We start from the raw sequence: 25,034 nt of genomic DNA, 5'->3' as shown, positions 1-25,034 counted from the left end.
TAGGTTCAGTTCTCAAATCTGTACAATTCCTAAAGCTGTTTCCTTGGTCCTGGCATCACTTCCGAGTTTTAGAATATTACAGTTCCAACTGTCTTCTGCCATGTGAATGTGAAACATGTTAAAGTCATTATCTCCAAAATTGAACTTATGATCTCCCCCACATGTACTCTCAAAATGTTCACATTATCATTTCCTAGCTTCTCTGGCAGAAGACCTCAGAGTTATATTTGACTCCTTCAACTTCCTCTCTTCAAGTACAGGCAAATCCATCTCTTACTAATTTTTCTCTCACAAGGACTCCTGACTCCATCTCTTCTTCTTTGCCTTCCCCAGGTTAGTTTTTTATATTAAATTTCTTTAAAGTTGCTCTAACTCTCTCAATTTCTTGCTCTGACACATGGTTAATTTCCACAGACTAAAACTTTTAGATTCGAGAAAACTATTGGAACTTTTCTGGGTTCACTTTCTATAAGGAAAGAGATAGAGACCTAGAGCAGGGGGAATTTTCTCAAGATTATAAAATCTAGGTATACTAAATATGAGAAGTTCAGCCCTTCTACACTCATTCTAATCTTCTTTCAACTATGCCGTAGTACTACTCTTCAGCAGTTTTTCCCCCAACACCAAAGAATTTGCTTTGGTCAATAATAAACATGAATACAGCTGACAACAAGATACTAGTGGACCACTATTTTAGCTTAAGTGCAGAATATTTTTTTTATAAAATTGTTTTAAGGGAAAGAGCAATTAATTTGGAAAATAGCAAAGCAGAAAACAAGCATCATGCTTACTACATCAAGTTCTTGTCACAGAATGTAACACTTGCTTATCTCCTAACATCCGTAAAGGTCAGAATTTAGAAATGGCTATCATCTAAATCCAAATTATGAATGTATCACATAGGAATCTTATGCATTTTCAGTAATATATATCTGTAGTGGAGCTAGAGATAAACATATAATTTTGCATGTGTGACTGTATCAGTCCGTTTTCACACTGCTTTAAAGATACTACCTGAGACTGGATAATTTATGAAGAAAATAAATTTAATTGACTCACAATTCCACATGGCTAGGGAGGCCTCAGGAAACTTACAATCATGGCGGAAGGTGAAGAGGAATCCAGACACTTCTTATGTGGTGGCAGGAGAGAGAGATTGAGGGAGGAGGTGCTACACTTTTAAACCATCAGATCTTGTGAGAACTTCCTATTATGAGAACAGCAGAGGGGAAACTGCCCCCATGGTCCAATCACCTCCCACCGAATCCCTCCCTGCACACATGGGGATTACAATTTGAGATGAGATTTGGGTGGGAACACAGAGCCAAACCTTATCAGTAGCTATCTATTTTGATAATCAATACAGATTATTTTTCATTGAGCTACTCTTACGTATATAAGGAAATTGTGCTATTATCTGTGGCATAAAAAAGGTTGATTTTGGGAGGTATAAAATACAAAATCAAAATAAATCTGATGCATGACATTACATAGGAAAGAGCCCTGGGTTAGCTACCAGAAAATCTGCTTCCAAATCTTAGATGCCATTAACCAGTCAAGTGATCTTGGCCAAGTCACATACCATTTTAATTGTTTTAGACTTTTCATCTGTAAACATAGAATGAACAAAACATTTTTATATGTCTCATAGAACTGGTGAGAAAACACAATGAAAATTAATACTGTGAAAATTAATAATGTGAAAATACTTTATGAATAGGAGTTTTTTTTTAGCAATTGGGAACATGGCTATTGTCTGAAAAACTCCAGTAATGTCACAATAGCTTGACAACCAAGTTGAAACATAACAAGAGAGCTATAAAGTTTAATCACTTTACTAATGTTAGTTGTGTTTATTCCTAAGATTTCATCAAGTTTTAATTCAGAGTATCCTAGAATGTTTGAGTTTATAACTTGCAGACATTTAGATTGATCCGAGGCATGATTTTCTTTCAATGCGTGTTTTAAAATTCACTGTAAATTTGTTAATGTCATCAGCCTCTGCTAATATTTTCCCAAACCTATTGACACTGTACTAGTACTTAAAATGTTTTTCAACTCATTACTTTTCTTGGAACTTCTTGGAATTATAGTTTTCATTGTGACGGGGGTTGTAAGTCTTAAGTACCTTTATTTTTTTTAAGTCTGATATATAATTTTTACTCAAAGAATGAATAGTATAGGAAACTAATAGATTTTCCTTGGATATTTGTTCTACAGCAAACAATTATGAGACTGGGAGCTTCTACCCACCAGGACCAGCACGGGTCTCTGGAGAGAGGTTGTAGGCCAGAGAATAATCCTTGAACTCTGATCTCATGAGAAACCACTAGGTGACTTCAGGGGCTCCTGATGGTTGAAAGTATGCCCACATTCATTCTTACTATGTCCCTATGTGGCTTATTTCTTGAAAGCAGCTGAGGTTTGTAGGACCAGTGAGCCCAGCGTGAGTTCCATGGCTCTTCCTCTTCCTCTTATTATACTGATCGAACTAAGTCCTCACTTTACCTTCAAGGATGTGTGGAATATGTCATGTTTTTTCATAGCTTTAATCTAGCCAAGTTTTAGATATTTCACTTTTTAAATCTTCCCTTACACATTAGGCTTTCCATTTCCTTAATCATTCCCACCCCCCCTGATTTTTTCTGGATAGCTTCCAATTTGTCTGCATTTTCATGATATTGAGGTGCCCCAAACAATAAAATATTCAAGAAACAGACACATATAGACTGATACTATGATGCAGTGTCTTTATTTATTAAAGCTGTGGTATTTATCCACTCATTTATTCAATTTATTTAGGGAGTTCACTGTAGTTGCAGACACTGTGTTAGATAGACAATGGTGATATAATATAATGGGAAGTAGACAGAGATGTGATCCCTGGCCATGTTACATTTACTGTAGTTGGAGAAATAGACCTTTAAAAACAATTGTCCACATACATACAAAAATACAAAATATTTTATGTATATGAAGGAAAGGACATGACTCAGGGAATGTATTACTATGCCACCTGACCAAGTCTGAGAGTAATTTCTTCAGTCTATGAATGCTCATTTGGGTTTATTATGTACATATTGTGGTTGTGGCCTTTCTTTATATGTAACAGAACAATGACATGGTTGTTGCCTAATATAGAAGTATCAAGGGGTAGCTTATGAGAATTTATGCCCAAATGTTTTTGTAATCTTATATGAAGTATGAATAAATATCTTTAGGACACATTGCTATGTTTTACTGACTAGTAATTTAAACTGTAAGCAAAAACAGCATGCTGGCTAAGGAAACAGTTTTACTTCAAATCCTCCTAAACTACTTTTTATATTCCCAGTTTGCCACCCCCTCATTTTCACCTAAATAGATATTCTAGAGGCACCACTGCTTGTCCTAGGATTAGATTTAACACATTCCAAGATTCATAGGCTACACAAGTTCAGCAGGAAGAGTACAATGACTGTGGCTCGGAGACCGTGGATTATGCGGGAGGAGTTGGTAAGCTCAACTGGGCATGGACAATGTCAAGAAGAGAAGTTGGGGGGAGAGTATTGCAAGTACTTACAGGGAGCGGTTGTGCAGAAGACATTTTAAAAAGGAGGTATGAAGCTGAGTAAATAGACTAGCCTGTCTAAACCTCCTTGATCAGGTTGAGGATTAGTGAGAGAAAAGGTCAGAGAAATTAGAGAGATTAGGTAGAAATGTAAATTAAGACATTTACATCAGTTTTAAATTGCCAAGAGTTTTGGCACAGTTTAATTCTCATAAACATATTCTATAGGTTGATCTTTCTCTTTTAATCTTTTCTGTTATTATGTGACACCATATGGGTTTTGAAATGACTTTTGAGTTACTAATCAGCAAACACAACAAAAATTATTATTTTAAGAATTGCTATTTTTGATGCATTTATAAGATCTGTTCTTGAGTCTTTACTTTTTTTTCCAGTTATCTCTGTGGTACTAAAAAGAGTCTGAGATTTTATTTCTGCACAAGTTTTCTGTTTTTGTTGTTTGCTTTTTAAGCTGTTGAAGAAACCAGATACACAGCCTGTCGCTTAAATTAACCAAAGGTAGAAGCCATATCTTTAAAAAGTGAGCCAAAATGTGTAAATTACAAAACCTTTTTGCAGAACTTAGTAAATTTATAAATAATTTAAAAATTTCCTCTAAGTTACTGGCCTACATAAAAAAAGCAAGTGCAACATCTGCCTACTAATGGGATTCTGTTATCTATTGAGCAACACCATATCATCCATGTGTGTATTTTCTATTGAAGCAAAAAAGATTTAATAAGTACCACTAAATGATGAAGGAAAGGATGAAAGAAGATAGGACAAAAACATTTCTTGTTATACCTATGCAGAAACATACATACATGAGTTCTTTGTGGGTACTGTAGTGAATTGGAGTGGATATTCATTTGATTCATTTGTAAGTGATGGAACATTTCTCACTATACTGGCAGTTCTGCTTAAAGTATGCTGTAGGATTGGTGTGAATTGCTCAGAGAATTAACGAAACTCAGTCTTTAATTCTTTAATATTCCATAGCAAATGTTACTCTGCCCACACACCCTCGATGTTTGTTACAGACCTGGAAACATATGCTCCTGGTAGAATCATTTTCTTCCTTGACACATCACCCATTCTGCTCCGTCAGATAATACGCAGCTGCCAGTGGGTGAAAACCTCAATGCAGTATAATATCAAATAACATCTTTAAACATACTGTTTTAGGGAAAAGAACATATACTAGATAGAAATGTCATTCTTATTTATCCCTGTAGGACACTAAATATGTAGAAATGAGTAGTATTTAACTTCAAAAATTTGTTGTTAAAATAAATAAGTAGATGTTGATTATTTTAGAAAATCATTTTGAAGGAAAAAGATATTATGAAATTTGTCATCATAAACGGAACTTAACACTTTTTAAATTGAGATTTTATTTGATCACATTCTTGGCTGTCTTTGATCATGAGCCTGCATTTTAATTGGGAAAGCAAAGACTTGAAAATATATTAGGAGCAACCTTTTGGGATACCCTTGGATTTATTTTATACTATAACATCTAAAACATTAGCTGAAAAAGTAAATATGCCACTAGACCTTTTAACTTTTCATGCAATTTAATCCCTTTATCTCCACCTTGTTTCGAGTTCTCTTGGTATTCCTCCTGGCAACCCACGGACTAGCACTATGTTTACTGCTCGATGAATGTTTGCAGTGTTGTCATGCACACAGAAGACCACTCTCCTTTGTGTCTTTTAGGACTACCCTTTATAAAGCCTAACCTAGAACTCGTACTATTTTATAAGACATTATTGATTTGTTCATGTTTTCTTGAGGATTAGGCGGTATCTAATTCTCTTTGGAGGCATAGTGGCAAGCCCAGGAAGCAGCACATATTTGTTGACAAATTAATATTTGTGTTATGATAAATATGCAACCCCAGGAACTCCTTAGCAAATGCTGTCTTTAAATTTCTTTAATACCAGAACTTACTTAAAAGATAACCAACTGATTGTCTCTTTTGGAAACCCAGAGTACCTATGGTGTGCAATTTATGAACATGTCTTAAATTCTCTTTTAGTCATATTTAACTGCCTCATATTAGGCATATTAGGTCTTCATTTTTTGGGGGCTCCTTGAGGGCAGTATTTGCATATAGTTTGTGTATGCATTTCTCACAGTACTTAGAACAATACCTGCTGTGTACATATTTTTTGAAATTATTATAATGTAACTATTTGGAGAGAGTATTTGGTACTACATTTGACTCTTGCTTCCCAAGTGTTTTTTTGCATTTAAGGCATCTGAACTGACTTTGGTCAATGCACCAGTGAGATATCTTTGTGGGCTAAGGCAGAAATAATTCAGAAATCCCTTTTGAAACAGGTGATCTCGTAGCTCCTCTGTTTAGAAGTTGCATGCTACTATATGGGCATAAGGACAGGGGAGCTATCAATTTGAGCCTCTGGGAATGTAGGCAAACTCTCAGTGGCTTCTATATCGAAAGGCATAGAGACCAAAGGCGAGACATTGAGCTGTACCTATAGCATCGTAGCCTATTCCCCTTCTCTTGTGAAAACAGTTATGTAAACTACCTGCTCAGATAGGTGACTGATAAGAATAGGTGGAAGTATTGTCATTGCTTCTCTACTAAGTGTACGATTTTTAAGAAGACTTCTCTTAAATTCTTAAATTATTTATCTGAATATGGTGGAAAGAGTGCAAGTACAGAACTTGGTCTTGGGTTCAAAATCAATTTGCATAACTTTCTGATTACAAGAAATTAAGAAATGTCCTTAACTAGACGGTTTCGGTTTTCCTCTTTTCAAACTTAGACAAGGTTGCGTACCTCTTTGGTTGTTTGAGTATCAAACGACTATGTCTTTAAAGTGTCTATTAGCTAATAAATATTTTATTTATTAGTTAATACTTTATTTAATATTTAATACTTGTTGCCCTAATGCTGCCTCCTTAATATTCAGTAAGACAAATTGTTATATCTAGAAATCAGGATCATTAACACATTCCAAAGCTTCCATAAAACGTGGACATTTTAAAGACTGAAGGGCACAGTTACGTGTTTGATTTTGTGCTGTCCATCACACCTGCAAACTGGAACAATAATCCAAATGATATGTATGGCTTTGGCAGCTTATGTATTAATAAGGAGCATAAAGATTCTTTGACATCTGTAGAGTAACAAGAAACACAGGGAGGTGACTTGTATTATCAGCAAGAGGAAAAATAAACTGGAGGATTTGAAAATATGCAATGTGGTGGGAGGATTACAATAGCAATGAGGGAAAAATCCATCTGAAATTAAAACTCCAAACTTGAATAAACTTTAACTTAGCCATGTAATTGACAGAAAATAATTCAATCACTATTTTCTTTTCATAATTTCACAGTGGTTGGATGAAAGTATATCAGTAAATATAAAACTGTCTGTGGTTGGGCGCAGTGGTTCACGCCTGTAATCCCAGCACTTTGGGAGGCCAAGGCGGGCGGATCACGAGGTCAGGAGATCGAGACCATCCTGGTTAACACGGTGAAACCCCGTCTCTACTAAAAATACAAAAAATTAGCCGGGCGCAGTGGCGGGCGCCTGTAGTCCCAGCTACTCGGAGAGGCTGAGGCAGGAGAATGGCGTGAACCCAGGAGGCGGAGCTTGCAGTGAGCCGAGATTGCGCCACTGCACTGCGGGCTGGGCGAAAGAGCGAGACTCCGTCTCAAAAAAAAAAAAAAAAAAAAAAAAAAAAAACAAACAAAAAAAACTGTCTGTAACTCACAGTCATTCAGTTGAGCTTCAAAATAAAATGTCTTCAATATATGTGTCATGGGACTATCTTATCAGTAAGATAACCAAATGTCAGTATTCCTTCTGTCCTTCTTTAGAAACAGCTAAAACATAGACCTCAGTTTACTGAATTGTATACTAGAGTGAATGGTACTAGAATACATTTTTGTTGAGAATGACATGACCACCGACAGTATTTTTGCTTTCCTTAAAGGAATAAATTGTCAAGAGTTAGAAGCAGGAAATAAAATTTAAAAACCACTCAATGGTCCATCAAATGAAAACACTTAGAAGTTAAGGAGTAGTTTTAGATTAAACTTCTTGAAGAGCTCTAAATTTAAACACCAGGAGCTATTTTATACATTATTTCTAAATAATTTAAATTAAGGGTTTTTTAAATGGAAAACCTACATGTCATTATAAAGATAGAATGCTACAGGATAGATGTTCTTAATACCCAGGGAGTTCTGCTCCGGTCCGTATCCTTTAATAAAAGCTATAGACTTACAGAAATATAATTCATGGGTTATATTTAGGGAGGAACAGATGTTTGGATTCTGCAAAGTGAAACTTGTGGCCTTCGTTTGAAGTGATTTTGAATGATACAATGTAAGTCCCCTTGAATGATATCTTTGTTCTTGTTGTCTAAAGCAAGAAGACTAAAATAGTTTATTAAAAACATGCATCACAATTCTACCATTTGAGGAGAAATAAAGGCTTATACCTGATTAATTTTGAAATCATCCAAAAGAACAAATAATCATATTTATTTTTAACTAGAATTGTGTAATGCTATAATAAACCCTCATTAACACAGATACTAATTTGGAATTTGATCATTGGGAAATCAGCAATATATACACTATTTGCTAGGCAATTTTAAATCATTAACACAGATACTAATTTGGAATTTGATCACTGGGAAATCAGCAGTATATATACTATTTGCTAGGCAATTTAAGTATAAAGATGATTGGCATTTAATTTGGCTAGGAATAAGGGCTAAAACAGTATTTTTGGAGACTGTTTATTAAGTAGTCTTTATCAAATTATTGTTGACATCATATTATGGCAGAGTGTTCACTGTTCAGTAATAGATGTGCTCAGATGCTTAAAATCATGTAGAGAAATTACGATAGGTATTTGGGACAAGAGGAGATCAACTCCAACTGGGATGGAGATCAGGTGAAAGGGAGTTCTGTGAAGGAACTGGAATTTATTTGACTGTTGAAGTAATGTAAGGCAATGTAGAGGTTGAGTTTGGGTTTAGGAAAAGGAAATCCCAGTTGTCATTTTGGGGTGGGGGATGGCAAAGATGATGACTCTGAAAAAGAGTCTTTTTAATTTAGCTTGGGACTGTGTATGTGAAAAAATTCCAGATACTGAATTGGGACATATTTAAGAGGATTTTGAATGGTTACATTTCATTTTGTAAGCAATAGGAAAGTCTAGTGGATATAAATAGGAAGCAATTTACTAGGGCAGGTAGAAACAGGAAAATTAGAAAACATAATAATGATGTAAGAACTTCATCCAGGATGATGACAATGGAACAAAATGAAAAGCTGAATTTGAAAAATATTGTATTAGGGAAGATACAGAGCTGGGCAAGTAATCAAATGCCAGAGCTTGGCAGAGAGTGGAGTCAGGGACAAGTCTGAAGTTTTATGCATAGTGGATGGATGAAAGAAAAAAAGCTATGCTATAATAAACAGAAATAAAAATATCAGGTGAATTATTTTGAGACTAGAAGATTAGTTAGTCTAGATGTAAGTCTGGTGATATGACTATTCTATCGGGAAATTTGGAAGCCACTAACTATACAGGATATATAGTTACGTGTAACTATATATCCTGCATAGTTAGCAATGCCTAACTTCATAATAGAGGTTAAAGCTAGTGATCGATTTGAGAACCATTTACCTTAACATATTAGTTAAACCTGTGGAGGTTGGTGAGGATGAAGGAGAGAGTGAATAGAAGGAAGAAGAGTTGGGTAGAATTGAGTCATGTGTAATGTCCACATTGTTAATGGTAGAAGAGGAGTCAGATAAGAATTTAGAAAAATGAGTTTATGCTAATACAGAAATATGAGTGAGGAATTATTATAATGTAGAATCATAGAAATCAAAGATTTGGGAGAGTTTCAAGAAGGAGAGGTGAACAGCTGTAGTTGTAAAATTCTACAAACAAGAGTATGTGAAGCAATATAAGATTTATAATATTGACAGAAGGTTATCACACAATAAAAAATACAGTTTCAGGAGAAGGGGGAAATAGAGAAAACATGTTTACTTTTGCTTAGATTGGTACAAAACAATACTTTCATGGGTTTTACATTTCTATTTAATTAGCTTAATTTAATAAACCATTTTCATGAGTAGCTAAAACAATGCACCACCCACCCATCTCATGTTCTCATTGGATAAATTGCTAGTTTATTGGAAGACATCTAAATGCCTTTAAATATAGTCTAACTTTGTTTTATTCATTACTTAGGCTAAACTTTCCCTCAAATAGGATCATTTTGCAAGGGTTTACTATTTTAAGAAAGTTAACATATTTCCACTCCAAATTGCCTATGTTTGAGTTGTCTGCATTTTTAAAATATATTTCCTTCCCACCCTCCATGGATAATAAATTTGGCCTTGTGAGACATCAAGGCATTAGACCAAGTAGCAGACCTGGCCAATGAAACTTTGTGCAAAGTTTCTAAATACATATATTTTACAAAATATCTATCCCAGTGTGAATCTTAGTATTAAGAGGATTGGGAAGAGGACCTAGCATTTAAGAGAAGGCACTTTATGCTAGTTTTCAAAACATATGTATCCAGGCCAGGCGCGGTGGCTCACGCTTGTAATCCCAGCACTTTGGGAGGCCGAGGCGGGCGGATCACGAGGTCGGGAGATCGAGACCACGGTGAAACCCCGTCTCTACTAAAAATACAAAAAATTAGCCGGGCGTGGTGGCGGGTGCCTGTAGTCCCAGCTACTCGGAGAGGCTGAGGCAGGAGAATGGCGTGAGCCCGGGAGGCGGAGCTTGCAGTGAGCCGAGATTGCGCCACTGCACTCCAGCCTGGGCGATAGAGCGAGACTCCGTCTCAAAAAAAAACAAACAAACAAAAAAAAACATATGTATCCAATCATCAGGCTATTAGATTTTAAAAATTGAATCAGTTTTAAATAAAATTTGAGACTTGATTTTGAGGACTATTGTTGTTATAAAAATTAAATCCAGCTGGGTATTTATTGGCTTATTTGTTTATTTATGCAGGTTGATAAATAAGTTGTTATAAACGTGCTCAATTCATGTTTCATATTTATAAAATAATTGATATCAAGAGGCCATTCTTCTAAATATGATGGTCCAAACTTTTATATTGCAGCTAGTGATGTTAATTAATCTCCCAGAATACCACTAATTTTGAAACCAGTGACAGTTCACAGAAGCAGCACACTATGGCTGTAGATCAGCCAAAGAGGTGCTATATTTCATGAGAAGTTATCAAAAGCATTTATCTTTTGGGAATTCCATTTCTTTCTTTCAGAAGTGAATCTTAAGTGTGACTTGATGGGACAGATTTATGACATCATTTGACTTCAACTGTAGATAAAATAGGAGTGACTGTAAATCTGGTACCATGTCAGGTAATTAACCAGAAATCTTTTTATTCAATTCTGCTTAATGACAAAGATTTATTTCATCACAGAGAGGGGAGAAAAGAATTTTTCATTCAATATTTAGAGAGAATATTGTAAATACAAGCACTTTTAGTAGTAGTAAAGTATGGCGATTATTTAAATCTCATTAAAGCTTTAGGTTAGAAATGTCTGACTTCAGGCTGTTTCAAGTAGAGCAGATAACGTAAGCAACTGGGGCTGGGGAACCTTAAGAAGAGTGGGAAGTTCTTGTTAGGAACAAGGAGGAGTTCTCCTTACCACAAGCTTTAAAGGGTTGCATGTGGGTAGAGAAAGAAAAGTATGACTGAATTTGAAATTCTTCTTGATTTAGTATCATGGACTAATCTTTACAACGCCACTTTCTCTCTTCTAAAAACCTATAGGGAGAAGATACACTCTACATAAAAAATAAGTGGCCTATGAAAATTATTTTATTAGTAGTTAATATTATACTTATTAGTGATAATATTTTATTTAGCCTATTTTATATATTTCCAGTAAAAACGATAAAATAGTTACCTAGATTATGACTTTGCTGTAATTATAAAGATCATTAGTTTTCCAGTGAGTGTCCTCCCTGCTTTGCTGGTATTTCAGAGAAAGGAAGTTTCTACATAACAGTTTCTTTCTCCATCCCCTTCGGTTGATGGGGATTTATTATAAGGAAGGAGAAATAAGTAAAGAGTCCTATCATTGTTGATGTCAGGCTTTGTGGAGAACTGGCACCTTATTCAGGATACCACAGAGATTCCAGTGTAAGATAGAATTCCGAAGCTAGGCCTGGCGCGGTGGCTCACGCCTGTAATCCCAGCACTTTGGGAGACCGAGGCGGGCGGATCACGAGGTCAGGAGATCGAGACCATCCTGGCTAACACAGTGAAACCCCGTCTCTACTAAAAATACAAAAAATTAGCCAGGCGTGGTGGTGGGCGCCTGTAGTCCCAGCTACTGGGGAGGCTGAGGCAGGAGAATGGCGTGAACCCTGGGGGGCGGGGCCTGCAGTGAGCCGAGATCGCGCCACTGCACTCCAGCCTGGGGGACAGCGAGACTCTGTCTCAAAAAAAAAAAAAGAATTCCGAAGCTGTCATTTTTGGGTCGTGGCTTCTCTTCATACAGGTTCTATATGCTACACTTTGCATACACTGTTGCATGTAGTCCTCACACAGAGTAACTCTTAAGGATAGCAGAAAAAAATGGAAGTTTATGGCAGCTAAATATCTTGCTCCAAATCATCCAGTTAGTGGAGCTAGGATTTTAACTCTGGTCTGCCCTCAAAGTCCAAGCAAGTTCTTTTACAAATACTTTTTCTCTGGGGCAGGATGAATAGAAGTAGATAGATTATATGATATGTAAAATCGTCTCAAATACACAACTCTTTTGTTTTTTAGATATCTAACCTAAGAGCATATTTCTAACCTCTTTGTTTCCTATTTTATTTGTTTTAACGTATTCTGTTGTAAAAATGAAAACCCTTAATAAGTAAAATCCAGATCTATATGCCAGACAAATTAAGAAATTATTATTTACTTTGTTAATGGCTTTTTGGCTTATTATAAAAGGTTTTCTTTAAATATTCCCCATTAAAGTGTATGTTTTCATTAAAAATCCAATTAATAAACATTCTTAACATTTGCTATCTTAGATGCTATCTTATAGCAGAAAATATATAGAAGACAAGATATAGTTTTGAACTTTAAATAACTTAAATCAGTAATGATGGAAGAAACACATGCAAATAGTAACAGAATCAAAAATAAATTAGGAAACATGTTGAGAATATGTGCTGCTCTGAGGGTTGTAAAAAAAACTAACCAATGAGGTGAAAGAAGGATGAATAGGAAAAGCACATGTGATTTTTAGGGCAGTGAAATTACTGGTGTATATACACGTCACTGTGTATTTGCCCAAACCATAGAATGTACACCAACAGTGAATCCTAAGGTAAACTTTGGGCTCTGGGTGATAATGAGATGTCAGTGTTGGTTCATCATTTGTAACAATTTTTTTTAATGGTAGGGGATGTTGATAATGGGGAGGGACTATACATGTGTAGGGGCAGGAGGTACATGAGAAATCTCTATACACTCAGCTCAAGTTTTCCATGAACCTAAAACTACTCTAAAAATAAAGTCTACTAAAACAAAAATAAAAAAGCACACACACACACAAACTAAGAAACTCATTGCCAGAATGGGATTTGAGGGAGAAGTAGAATGCTATGCTGTTAGGTGGAAAGAGAGCTGGAATGGAAGTAATCATATCTCCTGTATGTGTACCCAGGTAGGCATGAGGGCAAAGCATGAGCAAGTGCCCTCTTGCCTGAGATATGGGATGCTTGTCCTCAGTTGTTAAAAGAGGGGGATGGAAAGACAGGAGGAGGCCATATTCCGGAGTGCCTTGACAAACAGACTAAGTTGTTTTCATTTAATTGAGAGAGTCATTGCTGGTTGTTGACCTAGCAAATTGATTGTTAGGTAAGTTGCTTTGGGAGTGGTGGGACTTGATTAGAAAGAAGAGACAGGAGACTCATGAGGAATTTCAAGCAAAAGGTGGCTCTGCCTAGACCAGAGAAATAAGAATGGAAGGAGGGGATAGATAGGAAAGATGATATGGTAATAAAATGTGCAAGACATAGAAACTGAGAGTTAAGGTAAAGAAGGAGCTTGGGTATCTAAGAGAAATTTTGAGAGTAAAGAGCTAGAAAGGCTCATGGGCAATTAGGTAAGAGATTTTCATTAGGTCAATTTTTAAGAACCCATTTATTTTTTTTAAAGAAGGTATACTGCACTTCTAGAATAGGTGATGATTGTGTTTTTTTGTTACCTAAGGAATGAATCCATGCTAACTAAAGACAATATTATGTAAGCATATAAAAGCACCTGTGGTTTTGATAGAGTCAATGTTACTTTAAAAGGATATTATAGAGTTTAACAGAGTTTCCTACTGGTATTGAGGTATCTAATGGCTTCAGACCATAATAAGTATTGCTAGCAAAAAGCTATAGTGTGATAAGCATTATTACTGTAGTAAAGAATGAATGGTGCTTTCTTTTCATCTCTATTGCTCTGAGGGATGGGATATTAGTTTTCCTTCAAAAAAAGCTTCTATCTTAATTACAGAAATGCAAAGATGTCTGCAGAAATGAGTATTTTTCATTAGGTTGCTGGGTGCTTCCCACAAAATTGGATTTCTTGTGGTAAGTGAGGAAAGGTAAATGGGTACTGACTAGGCCACTGGCATTGTGTGCCACAATTATATGCCAGGCCCTGGGATTAGCATATATCGTCTCGTTTAATCCATAAAACCCTGTATATTTGGTTCTATAATAATCTTCTTTGAACAGATTAGAAAATGTGAAATAAAATAATTTAATTGACTTGTCTCCAAATAAAACAGCTGGTAAGACTTTCTGAATGAGGACAGCTGCAGTGGGAATAGTAAAGTGCAAATGGACGAATACAACATACATTTAGGTGTGAGAACTAAACAGCCGTGGTGATCAATTGGATATGGATTTGAGTAGACTTAGGGCCAGGAGTTATTTAGGATGGCTCCATGGTTTCTGGCTTGCAAATCACATATAGAGTTGTTGCATTCCCTGAGATAGGGGATATGTGAGAAATATATGTGGGAGAGGAGATTATGAGTTTGAGCTTAGGCGTGCTGTTTGAGATGCGTGTGAGATACGCCAGGAGAGAGATTTAGCGGGCTACTGATTATGAAGATTAGGAGGCTTAGAAGATAGGAATGGGCTGAAGATAAAGCTTTTGGGGTCATCAGTTACAAATTAATTATTAAAGGCATGGATAAGTATATAATATTTCTCAAGGGCAATGTGTAGAATGGAAGATAAAAGGGCTATGTGTGACACCCAGGGGAACAACAGCCTTGAAGGGGAGGGCAGAGAGAGAAGCTTACAGAAGGGACTTGATAGGAGTGCCCAGAAGTGAAAACTCCTCAGGGTACACACAGTTTCATTTTAGAGTTTAGTGATGCCATATCTTTGTGAAATAGCTGTTACAATATTGCTCCTCCTCTGCATCTCTCCTCTGTCCTTATTGTGTTGAATGGTATATTTTGCATTTCCATCGTAAGAAGAAGATATAAAACCATTTCATTTAAACTGGCAGTACATGTTGTATGACTGACATGGGTATTTGTACAGTTATTTCAAAAATCGCAGGCAAGGTTTGACAGAAATACTGGTGAAATCTTCAAAATGACAAACGCTTATCCTCTGCAACATCCTGAGGCTGGAGACAGGGGAGATAGGGCCTATTATAGTTTTTTCTTCAACTACGGCTTTTATTTCAGGAGTCATTCTTAATTACAGCTGATAGTAACTTTGAAAGGTTTATACACATGTATACCTCACCAAAATGTAGCTCAAATAGTCTAAGTAGGAGTATTCATGTAAAACAAAAATATCTTGGTGAACAGACATTTTTATCGTGGAAGTTTATATTGTTTATACAAAACTCCTTAAATAACATAACTATGACTTGGATAAAGTAACTCGTGTTTCTGGAGACATTTCATGATGATACAGTTGTGTTAGTTTATGTTTTCATTTTTACAAGTATATACTGTAACAACTATAAATATTTGATTAACAGGAGTGTCAACAGACTGAAAGAACCCTTATAAAAATAACGCTATAGTTATGTCAAGTGAATTTAGTTAAGCTATATAAACCAGGAATGAAGTTCCTGGTTTTCTCTCAATTTTAATGTAAGTTGAGATAAGAATATTTCAAAAGGTACTTAGTAGTCATAGGCATGTTCAGAATTAAATTAGAACTGTTAAAGATTTTTTTTAGCTGGGCATGGTGGCACGCCTGTAATGCCAGCTACTCGGGAGGCTGAGGCGGGAGGAGAATCACTTGAACTCGGGAGGCAGAGGTTTCAGTGAGCTGAGATCATGCCATTGTACTCCAACCTGGGCAACAAGAGTGAAACTCCGTTTCAAAAAAAAAAAAAGAAAGAAAGAATTTTTTTTTTTTTTTTGGAAAAGTAGTGGCAATATATTTGAAGTAGTTGTTCAATAAAGTACTAATAAAAACACAAATTTTAGGTAGATTCTAGTTTCAAATATGCAGTAGAACTTGTTCAGTTCTTTTTAGCATCAGACCAAAATTAGTTTTCTTATTTCAAGCAAAAGAAGAATAAAGCATAAAATATTTGGAGTACTGCAAAACTCCAGGGTATTCTAGATTCCATGGCAAAACTAATCTGTATTCCTTGAGATAAATTTGCAGTACTAAAATTGTTAGAGTATCCTATTTATTTCTGTTTCTTTTTCTAATCTATGATTGGTAAATTGACATCTAAAATAATTCAAAACATCTTCAAAGAGCCTTCCCAAAGGCTTTCTTACAGATCTTCCAATCTTATGCTTCTTTCTAGTTTCTGTCTATATTTTGTATTAACTATAAGGTAGGTTGCTATTTTGCCTCTTTACTAAATAAATGGCGGTATGAATGTTTTTGATTTTATTTGTATAATGCTTCATATTACATAATTTTTAGAATTCCATAATCATAATGCCTTGGTTTAAGAATATATTAATTTTACTTAGATTTAGACATATAGCCATTTAAGGAATTACATTTTTAAAAAACAAAATCATTTCTTTGTTCTTTCACTTATTGATCTCACTATATGTCAATAATAATTTTTCATGGGGGGGGATAGGCTGGTTATTTTCTATATCTTAAAATCTGATTTTTTTTATTTGTTGTAGGTTTTACTGGGATTTAATAATGCTTATAATGATGGTTGGAAATCTAGTCATCATACCGGTTGGAATCACATTCTTTACAGAGCAAACAACAACACCATGGATTATTTTCAATGTGGCATCAGATACAGTTTTCCTATTGGACCTGATCATGAATTTTAGGACTGGGACTGTCAACGAAGACAGTTCTGAAATCATCCTGGACCCCAAAGTGATCAAGATGAATTATTTAAAAAGCTGGTTTGTGGTTGACTTCATCTCATCCATCCCAGTGGATTATATCTTTCTTATTGTAGAAAAAGGAATGGATTCAGAAGTTTACAAGACAGCCAGGGCACTTCGCATTGTGAGGTTTACAAAAATTCTCAGTCTCTTACGTTTATTACGACTTTCAAGGTTAATTAGATACATACATCAGTGGGAAGAGGTAAGATGCATCTTTTTCTTTTTTAAATCTATATCATGAAATTGTTAATTATGGCTGTTTTACAATGAACAGCTGTACAATGTGTAATGAGTTTTATGAAATTCAAGTAGAAAAATGTATTCGACTCCTCTTTTCCGTGCATAAGTGATACATTTGTATCCCTAAAATATATGATCAAATAATGGATTTGAATGAACTGAAAAAATAGTGATCATTTTATGCCAATTTATTATATTTTTAAATAAATGCACTTTAATCGACAATTTTTATCTTGATCAATACAACCCCTCTCCCCCCTTGTTTTTTTTTAATCTAATATAAATACATCAAGTACCATTATTTTGATAAAGATGTGTAGGGTCTGATTGCTAATCTGGCACATCATTAGCTCTATGAGATAGTGTGGTTTTTGTCTCCTCTAATATTGAAGTTTCACTGAATTCATGATTGGGTAAAACAGATTGTTTCTTTATTTCCAAATTGTGTATATAAAAGCTTTGATTTTAGCGTATTAATTTTGCTTATTGTTATGCCTTGCCTATAGTAACTTATTATAGTTTTTCCCTATTAGTTCATTTGATAATACTAAAAAGGAAGATATTCATGAGGGACATTAGTACATAGAAAACACAAAGAGTATAGTGAATAAATGGAGTGAATCTGACCAATCAGGCCCATATTTTGGTGAATAGAGCATCTGTTGTTAGGCAGTGGGTGGGACCTGAGAGGGCTCAGCCAACTGGAGTTTCCAAAGATCTGAGTTAAACCATCATCAAGCAAAGGAGTTTATATCCCTATCTTCAAAGTCTGACTATTAACCATTTTGACTTCCTTTTCTTCCTAAGTCTTTTTGTATTAATTCTAACCTGAATTTTATTGTCTGCATAAATGTAAGAGTCCAAAAGACTTGTAGAATACCTAAACCAACACTGATGAAAGTCATATAAAGTCATATACTGGCTACAGATTATTGCTTTCCTCCCTACAGAAATACTGTTTAGCATTTTCAAGAGAAATTATGTTTTTAAATATGTCATAAAATGGAAGTTCTGTTTGATTTCTGTGAGGCGGTAGCAGTGTTTTTGTATGTGCTTGTCAGTGACATTTTGGTTCACAGGATTTCAGGAAATGACATGCAATAATAAAACACTGCATAATACACTGATAAAAAGGCATAAAAATGGATCATTCTTAAAATATAGATATGGGATATATTTAAAATCAAATGAAGCACATTTGAGAAATCAGATTCATCTTGTAATTTTTCTCTATATAGCACATTCTATCTAAAATGGAATAAATGTTCAGTTCTCAAAGCTTTTTGATGCTAATTTGAGATTAGTACCAAACCAAGATGATTCTTGCTAATAATTGCTAATATTTATTGAAGGCTTATTACATGTCAACTAGTATGTTTGATTCTTTACATATATTAGCTCACTGAATCTTCCTAACAGCACAATGATGTAAATATAATTATTGTCATCATTTTACAGATGAGAACAGTTAAATACAATAAGATAACTTGTCCAGATTCATAGAACTAGTAAGAAGTGGAGCTGGGATTCCAAACTTGGCAACCAGACTCAGGAGCTAGTGCTCTTAACTGCAAAACTATATAGGTTCTTACTATGATATATAATGTTTTAGTTATAAATATCTAAATATTCTACCATTTTATAGATTGTCTAGTGAATTATAGGGAACTTTTCTTAAGTAAGACTGTGGGCCATGAAGTGCAACAGTGTTGAATAGTACCTCTTAAAACAAGGCCACAGAAAAATATTTTAACAAATATCCTGTGAGAGGAAAGTCACTGATATAAATATCCAGTCAATTAAAAATACAGTAGCAATGTGACTATTTTTAATATCTTGTGGTTTTAGCCCAGTTACCCTAGAGAATGGCAGCAGGATGAACAGATGGCATCCTATCAGATAAAATGGCAGGCCATGTGGTCCTATAAGAGTATACTCCTTAACACCAATGTCCTTTGGCTTCTGGCAGTAATTACAGGCACCTAGATCTGTGTAACATGATGTGTTGTAAAGATGCCATGATAAAATTTAGGAACATCAGCTCGCTGCTGTCATTATTGTAAAATTCAATTTAATATGCACTTACAGACATTTGGCAACCAAGCACATTCAGGCTAGAGTTGTGAGTTGGCAACATATTCTTATAAATAAATGACCTTGATAATAAATGAACCATAAGCCCATTTAGGTGAAGAATGTTTTCTTGATTGTATGATACCCCCATGTAATATCATATATCATGGGTATTTAATGCCTGTTAGTAATACTGTTCAACAGGGAAGAAACATAGTCATAATCCAGAATTTAATACAAATCATCTTTCCGTCTTTCCACATGTTTCTAACCATAATCACCAAGAAACTTGAATGGTTCCAAAACTGGAAATCTCTCTACCTGGTTTTTGTAAATGTCACCAGGATGTGTTTACAAGTAGAAATACAACAAATAAATCAGAAAAAGTAGCTCTGTGAGCTTTTGCAATAAGAATGCAGAGGAAGATGTGAGTTCACCCACATGTCTTTGGTTGTGGGTGTTTTAGTATCAAGCTGGCTAATGCTAAATTCAGCAAATTTGGGGAAGTAATGTGTGAAGCCTGGAAGCTGCCACTGTTCTAAATGAATCATTCCTGAGGAAAGCTGCTGCCTTCTATAGGAAGCTGCTTCCATCTTCAACAATACATTTTTTTTTTTTTCTGGACTGAATTTGTTCAACTGAAAAACAAGAAGAAGCCCTGATGCCAGATAAATTAGAAAAATATTATGAATGAGATATAGAAGCTTTAAAATTTTGTGCTTATGTTATTATCATTACTAAAGCTGAATTAGTGCTGAATACAGGAGGAAATAGCTGATTTGAGCAACTAATTTATGAAACACATGGTGTTAAGAAGTGAGGAGGGAAGTTGTTTTCATGAACCTATTATAAGATCAATAGATTTGGGATGTAAAAATAGCTTTCTGTGACATTACACTGAAACTTTATATATATTGCCAGTTGAGGTAAAAACCAGAGACAATTTAGATAAATCAAGCCAGAAATTTCTTTTCTTGTAATAGCTAGAAAACTGAGGTGAATCTTTCCAATTTTTACATTTGGTTTTAAAAAACGATTATTTGAATTCAGCATTGTCGTTGTTGTTATTGTATTTAAAGACAGTGACCCAAGCCAGACTGCTATTTCATAACCTGTCACAAGGGGAACAAATTCCGTGTGATCTTCCTAGGAGACATACGGTGAGGAAATCCCTGGAAATTAAATGGAATATGTGACAATCACAAGCCACTGAAGAGATAAAGAGTAGATTAAGGGCTTAGGGAATAGGAGATTATTCCGCTTGTGAAGGTGAAGAGTTCCTTTGCAGCTGCTGATCTCAGTCATTTTATCAACAGGAGATGACCTTCGGAATTCTTTAGAGGCTTAGGAAATATTAATTGCAAATAGAAATGCTACTCTGTAATGATTATCTCTTTGTAGGACTTAATGTCATAGATAAAGCATAAATTCTTCTTAATTTTAAAAAGTGGGAAATGGATCATTATATAATAACTATGGCCTTGGAATATATAACTATAATATTTTACTTTTTATTCATCATTTCCTATCTCCCCAACCTCCCTTGGATAGAACTGGGACATATTACAATTAATTAAATACATTTTGGGACAGGAAAGGGGGCCTGTGGTTTTGCTCTTATGTATCTATAGCAATTTCAGATGAATAATGTGTCTTGAACATTTCAATGCTTGTCTTGAAACCAATATTAGATTTTTATACTGGCTTAGAGATAGTTTAATATACAAATTATGTATAACAACAGAGCAGTAATAAGGAAATTTATTCCTTAGGGAGCTAATGCAGATTACAGTTTCTATCTTTGGTTAATTTTAGCATTCGAATTGGTGTAGAGTAGAAACTAACTCTTACTATAAATTGCCTATCTATAATTATACAATACATGTTCTAATTACTTTTATATTTTAAAAAACACATAGGATTCTAAGACTTGCCATAAGCAAACAGCAGAGTTTTCCCAAACCTGCCCTGTACTAGAACTTAGAGAGGCTCCCTCTTGCTTATCACATCAAATCTGTGTTTCCTTGCTGTGCCTTCAAGGCTCTCCAGCACATTGTTCCCTGGTCTCACCATTGTCACTTCATATTTGCACCCAACTCTTTTCTGTTTGTTTGTGTTTCAGTTTTACAGTGCTGCTTGCGGGAAATGATTCTTTCTGCTTCTATAATTTTATTCCTGCTATATCTCCGATTTGGAAAGCCTTTTTTTTTTTTTTTTTTTTCCTATCACTCCTTTAAAAATCAGACTTAAGGCCGGGTGCCCTGGATCACCTGAGGTCAGGAGTTTGAGACCAGCCTGGCTAACATGGTGAAACCCTGTCTCTACTAAAAATACAAAAAGTAGCTGGGCATGGTGGCGGGCGCCTGTAATCTCAGCTTTTCGGGAGCGTGAGGCAGGAGAACAGCTTGAACCTGGGAGGTGGAGGTTGCAGTGAGCCGAGATCATGCCATTGCACTCCAGCCTGGGCGACAAGAGTGAAACTCCGTCAAAAAAAAAAAAAAAATCAGACTTCAACCCATTTCCAGAAGGTATTCTACATTGACACACTCTACTGTGACAGTCAATACCTTTCCAGTGAAAATTTCTACTGGCTCTACATGCATTTGTTCATGATGATTTGGTTACTAATGCTTTATTACACACATTTTGCTTTCCTTTTGCCAGATATAGATATCGTAGGGAAGAATCTGTGTCAAATTTTGCCCTTGAATCTTTTTGTATATTAGTGTAGGGTTATAAGCACAATAAATAATCAGAGCATGTTTATCCACTAAATACTGGCAATCTCCCATGTTCTAAATCCGTTAAATAATAAAAAGAGAGTATCCGTTCTTCACTCCCAAGCATTTACTGAGTAATCTCTATGTGGAGATGCTGCAAATAAGGATAGAAGACTGATGCCAGTTTTGTAGGAAAAGCAGATGTGAGCAAATAATCACAGATGGTGTGGGAAGTAGTGGCACAAATAAGGGAGGGAGCAACACAATTCCTTTGCACAAGAGGAGGCCTTCAAACATACTGAACTGAATTTTGAATCTCGAGTATGGATTACCAGGCTGAACAAGTGGGCCAGGCAGAAGAGTGCGTTCCAGAAGACACGAGATACAAGCAGCCTAGCGCAGTAGTTGCAGATTCCCAGATTGAGTTTGGAGATGTAGACCAGAATTTGCGCTAACGATGGACTTAATCAAAAGGTGCCATTGATGCATTTTAGGCAGGAGATTTACATTTTAGAGTGCTACAGAATGAAGGGGGTTGGAGGCCACCGTGGATAGAGCTAACAACACCAGTTAGAAGAGAGGTTTATCACTTTCTTGCATTTTTTTGTATGCAGTCGGTGTCAAACACACTACTTTTTTAGATAGCTAAAAAAAGGTTTATCTTTGCCAAGTGCTCTTGCTGTCAAAAAATATTTGTATCAGTTAATGAAATATGATAAGGCCTTCTATGAAGTCTATTTGCAGTGTTTTACAATTTTAAATATCAATTATATTGGAGGTTTCAATTTTTATGATGGTATGGAATGGATTCTATACCAGAAATTAGTGTATATTTCAACTGTGACATTATTTTCTATGTAATCTAGGGAAAATCACATAAATTGACTTATTTATGCCCACAAACAATCAAACAGTTGTGAAGTTCAAATGAAATGAATCATATGGAAGTTATCTGAAATATTTAAACTGATATTTCTGTAATATTTATAAATATATTTATGATGACATCTTTCTGAAATTAACACATCTACTAACACCAACATTATTGCATGTGTGTGAATTGCCTGATATTTTCTGCAAGCAAATATTGATTCTGCTAAAGACCACTAGGTGTCCTCTATTGGTTATGTTACTTTAAGGTTGTATCTTCTAAAATGCCGGACTGTTTTCTTTGGAATTATTCATTTACACTCTCCTAGAATCATCTATTTGCTTGGCTAATTCATTTCTTGAAAAAAAGAAAAAAAGATGACTACGGATATTCGTATTTGTATATGTAAAATGATTTCTAACTATACTTTCTTCTCCAATTAAACAGTTTTAAGTTCCTTCTCTAAACAATTATTAGTATTGTGAGATAATTGTTTTCAATATTATATTATTTACTTTTTAATGTGATAGCTTAACAGATATGCTGAAATTTTAACATACAATGTAATGAGTTCTATTTGGAAATGAAATGTTAAGTCAAGGCAACTGCTATGTCACCCAGGCAGGAGGGTAGTTGGTTCCATCTCGGCTCACTGCAACCTCCGCCTCCTGGGTTCAAGTGATTCTCCTGTCTCAGCCTCCTGAGTAGCTGGGATTACAGGTGCCCCCAACACCCCTGGCTAATTTTTGTATTTTTAGTAGAGACAGGGTTTCACCATGTTGGCCAGGCTGGTCTTGAACTCCTGACCTCAGGTGATCTGCCCACCTTGGCCTTCCAAAGTGCTGGGATAACAGGCGTGAGCCTCTGCGCCCGGCCCCAAGACAACTAAAAAGTTTTAACAGGGTGTGCGTGGTGTATATATACGTATGTTAGAGGTAAGGCTTAATTTCATGAATGCTCTTTGGTCAGTGTCCCGTGGCAGATCTGCATCATCTCAGTGCTTTTGACATGGAAATCTCAGTTAAATGTCAGAATATAAGATCCGATTTGAAATGTGCAGGCTTCCCATTTTAAGATTAAAACATTCAACCTTCTTAATGCCCAGTCCTTGTCCCAATCTGTTTTCTTGTTTTGCAGGTTTTTCTATAATTCAGTGGCTATATATTGATAATAATCAGATTGATATCCAAGTTTCTAAATTATGTACCTAGTTGCCTCAATGTCCACATGACTCAGTGACATCCTACAAAGGTATCTCAGAGTTCCTCAAGCTCAGTAGGTTCATTTTTTCTTTGAATCTTCTCCTTTTCCCTTATTTCCTGTTGCTCAAGTCAGAAATCTAAAAAGTATTCTTCTCCTTCTCTTTTAATTTCTAAGAAATAACCAAGTCCTACTGATTCTAATACTTCCCAAGTGTGGTTGGAATCCTGTAACTTCTTCACTTGATCCCCTTATCACCATCCTAGTCCAAGCCAACTTGTCTCTCATTTGGATTTCTATTCTCGATTCATAACTATTTTAAAATTCACCCTTGCATGCCTTCTCAGGAACTCAAAAGTGGTAGTTTTGAAGAGTAGCTATTACCATATTACCCACCTGCTGAAAATATTTCTGTAATGTTTCATTACTGTCAATATACAATGCAATATTCAGGGCCCTTTGAAATTTGTTTCTGGCCAAACTCTCTCAACCTGAGAAACTCTTTGCTCATTATTCTTTAACTATGTTGAACCTCTTTAGTTTGCCAAATACCACATTTCAAATCCTATGTTTCATGTTCATGAAAATATGTGTTCATGTTTTCTAGAACTTTTTTCCTTTCAACAGTTTCAGATTATCCATCTCATTTTATTTAAGCATTGCTTCTTTCAGGTAGAATGAACTAATCTCTCAGACACAATTAGTTTCATCTATAATGGATCTGGTATAGCTCCTTGTGCTTCTGCTTTGTAACATTCATCACTTTTGTAATCTCTCTAAATCTGTGCCTTTACAACTACATATCAGATTCCAAAAGGGCAGATATCATAGCTTTCCTGCATCTTCAGTTCCTAGCATAGTGTCGGGGAAATAACTGGGCTCTAAGATACTTGCTAAATGATTTCAGTTATTCCCTCAATGGAATTTCAATTCAGTAGGAAAAGAAAACATGTAAATAAACAAACCAATAAATAAA

At 35.4% G+C, this 25,034-nt stretch overlaps 1 protein-coding gene across 1 annotated transcript in view; it reads left to right on the top strand.

Annotated features, from left to right (window-relative positions):
* The window catches only part of HCN1 (hyperpolarization activated cyclic nucleotide gated potassium channel 1), a 401,400-nt gene that overhangs the window by 26,625 nt on the left and 349,741 nt on the right, over positions 1-25,034 (top strand). Inside the window, exon 2 of the mRNA XM_032135182.2 lies at positions 16,733-17,156. Coding sequence (XP_031991073.1) covers positions 16,733-17,156 — 424 coding nt within the window. The remainder of the gene's footprint in view (positions 1-16,732; positions 17,157-25,034) is intronic.

This window comes from Hylobates moloch, unplaced genomic scaffold (genome assembly GCF_009828535.3).
Source record: "Hylobates moloch isolate HMO894 unplaced genomic scaffold, HMol_V3 SCAFFOLD_17, whole genome shotgun sequence".
Taxonomy (NCBI): domain Eukaryota; kingdom Metazoa; phylum Chordata; class Mammalia; order Primates; family Hylobatidae; genus Hylobates; species Hylobates moloch.
This window is presented reverse-complemented; position numbering and strand designations above follow the sequence as displayed.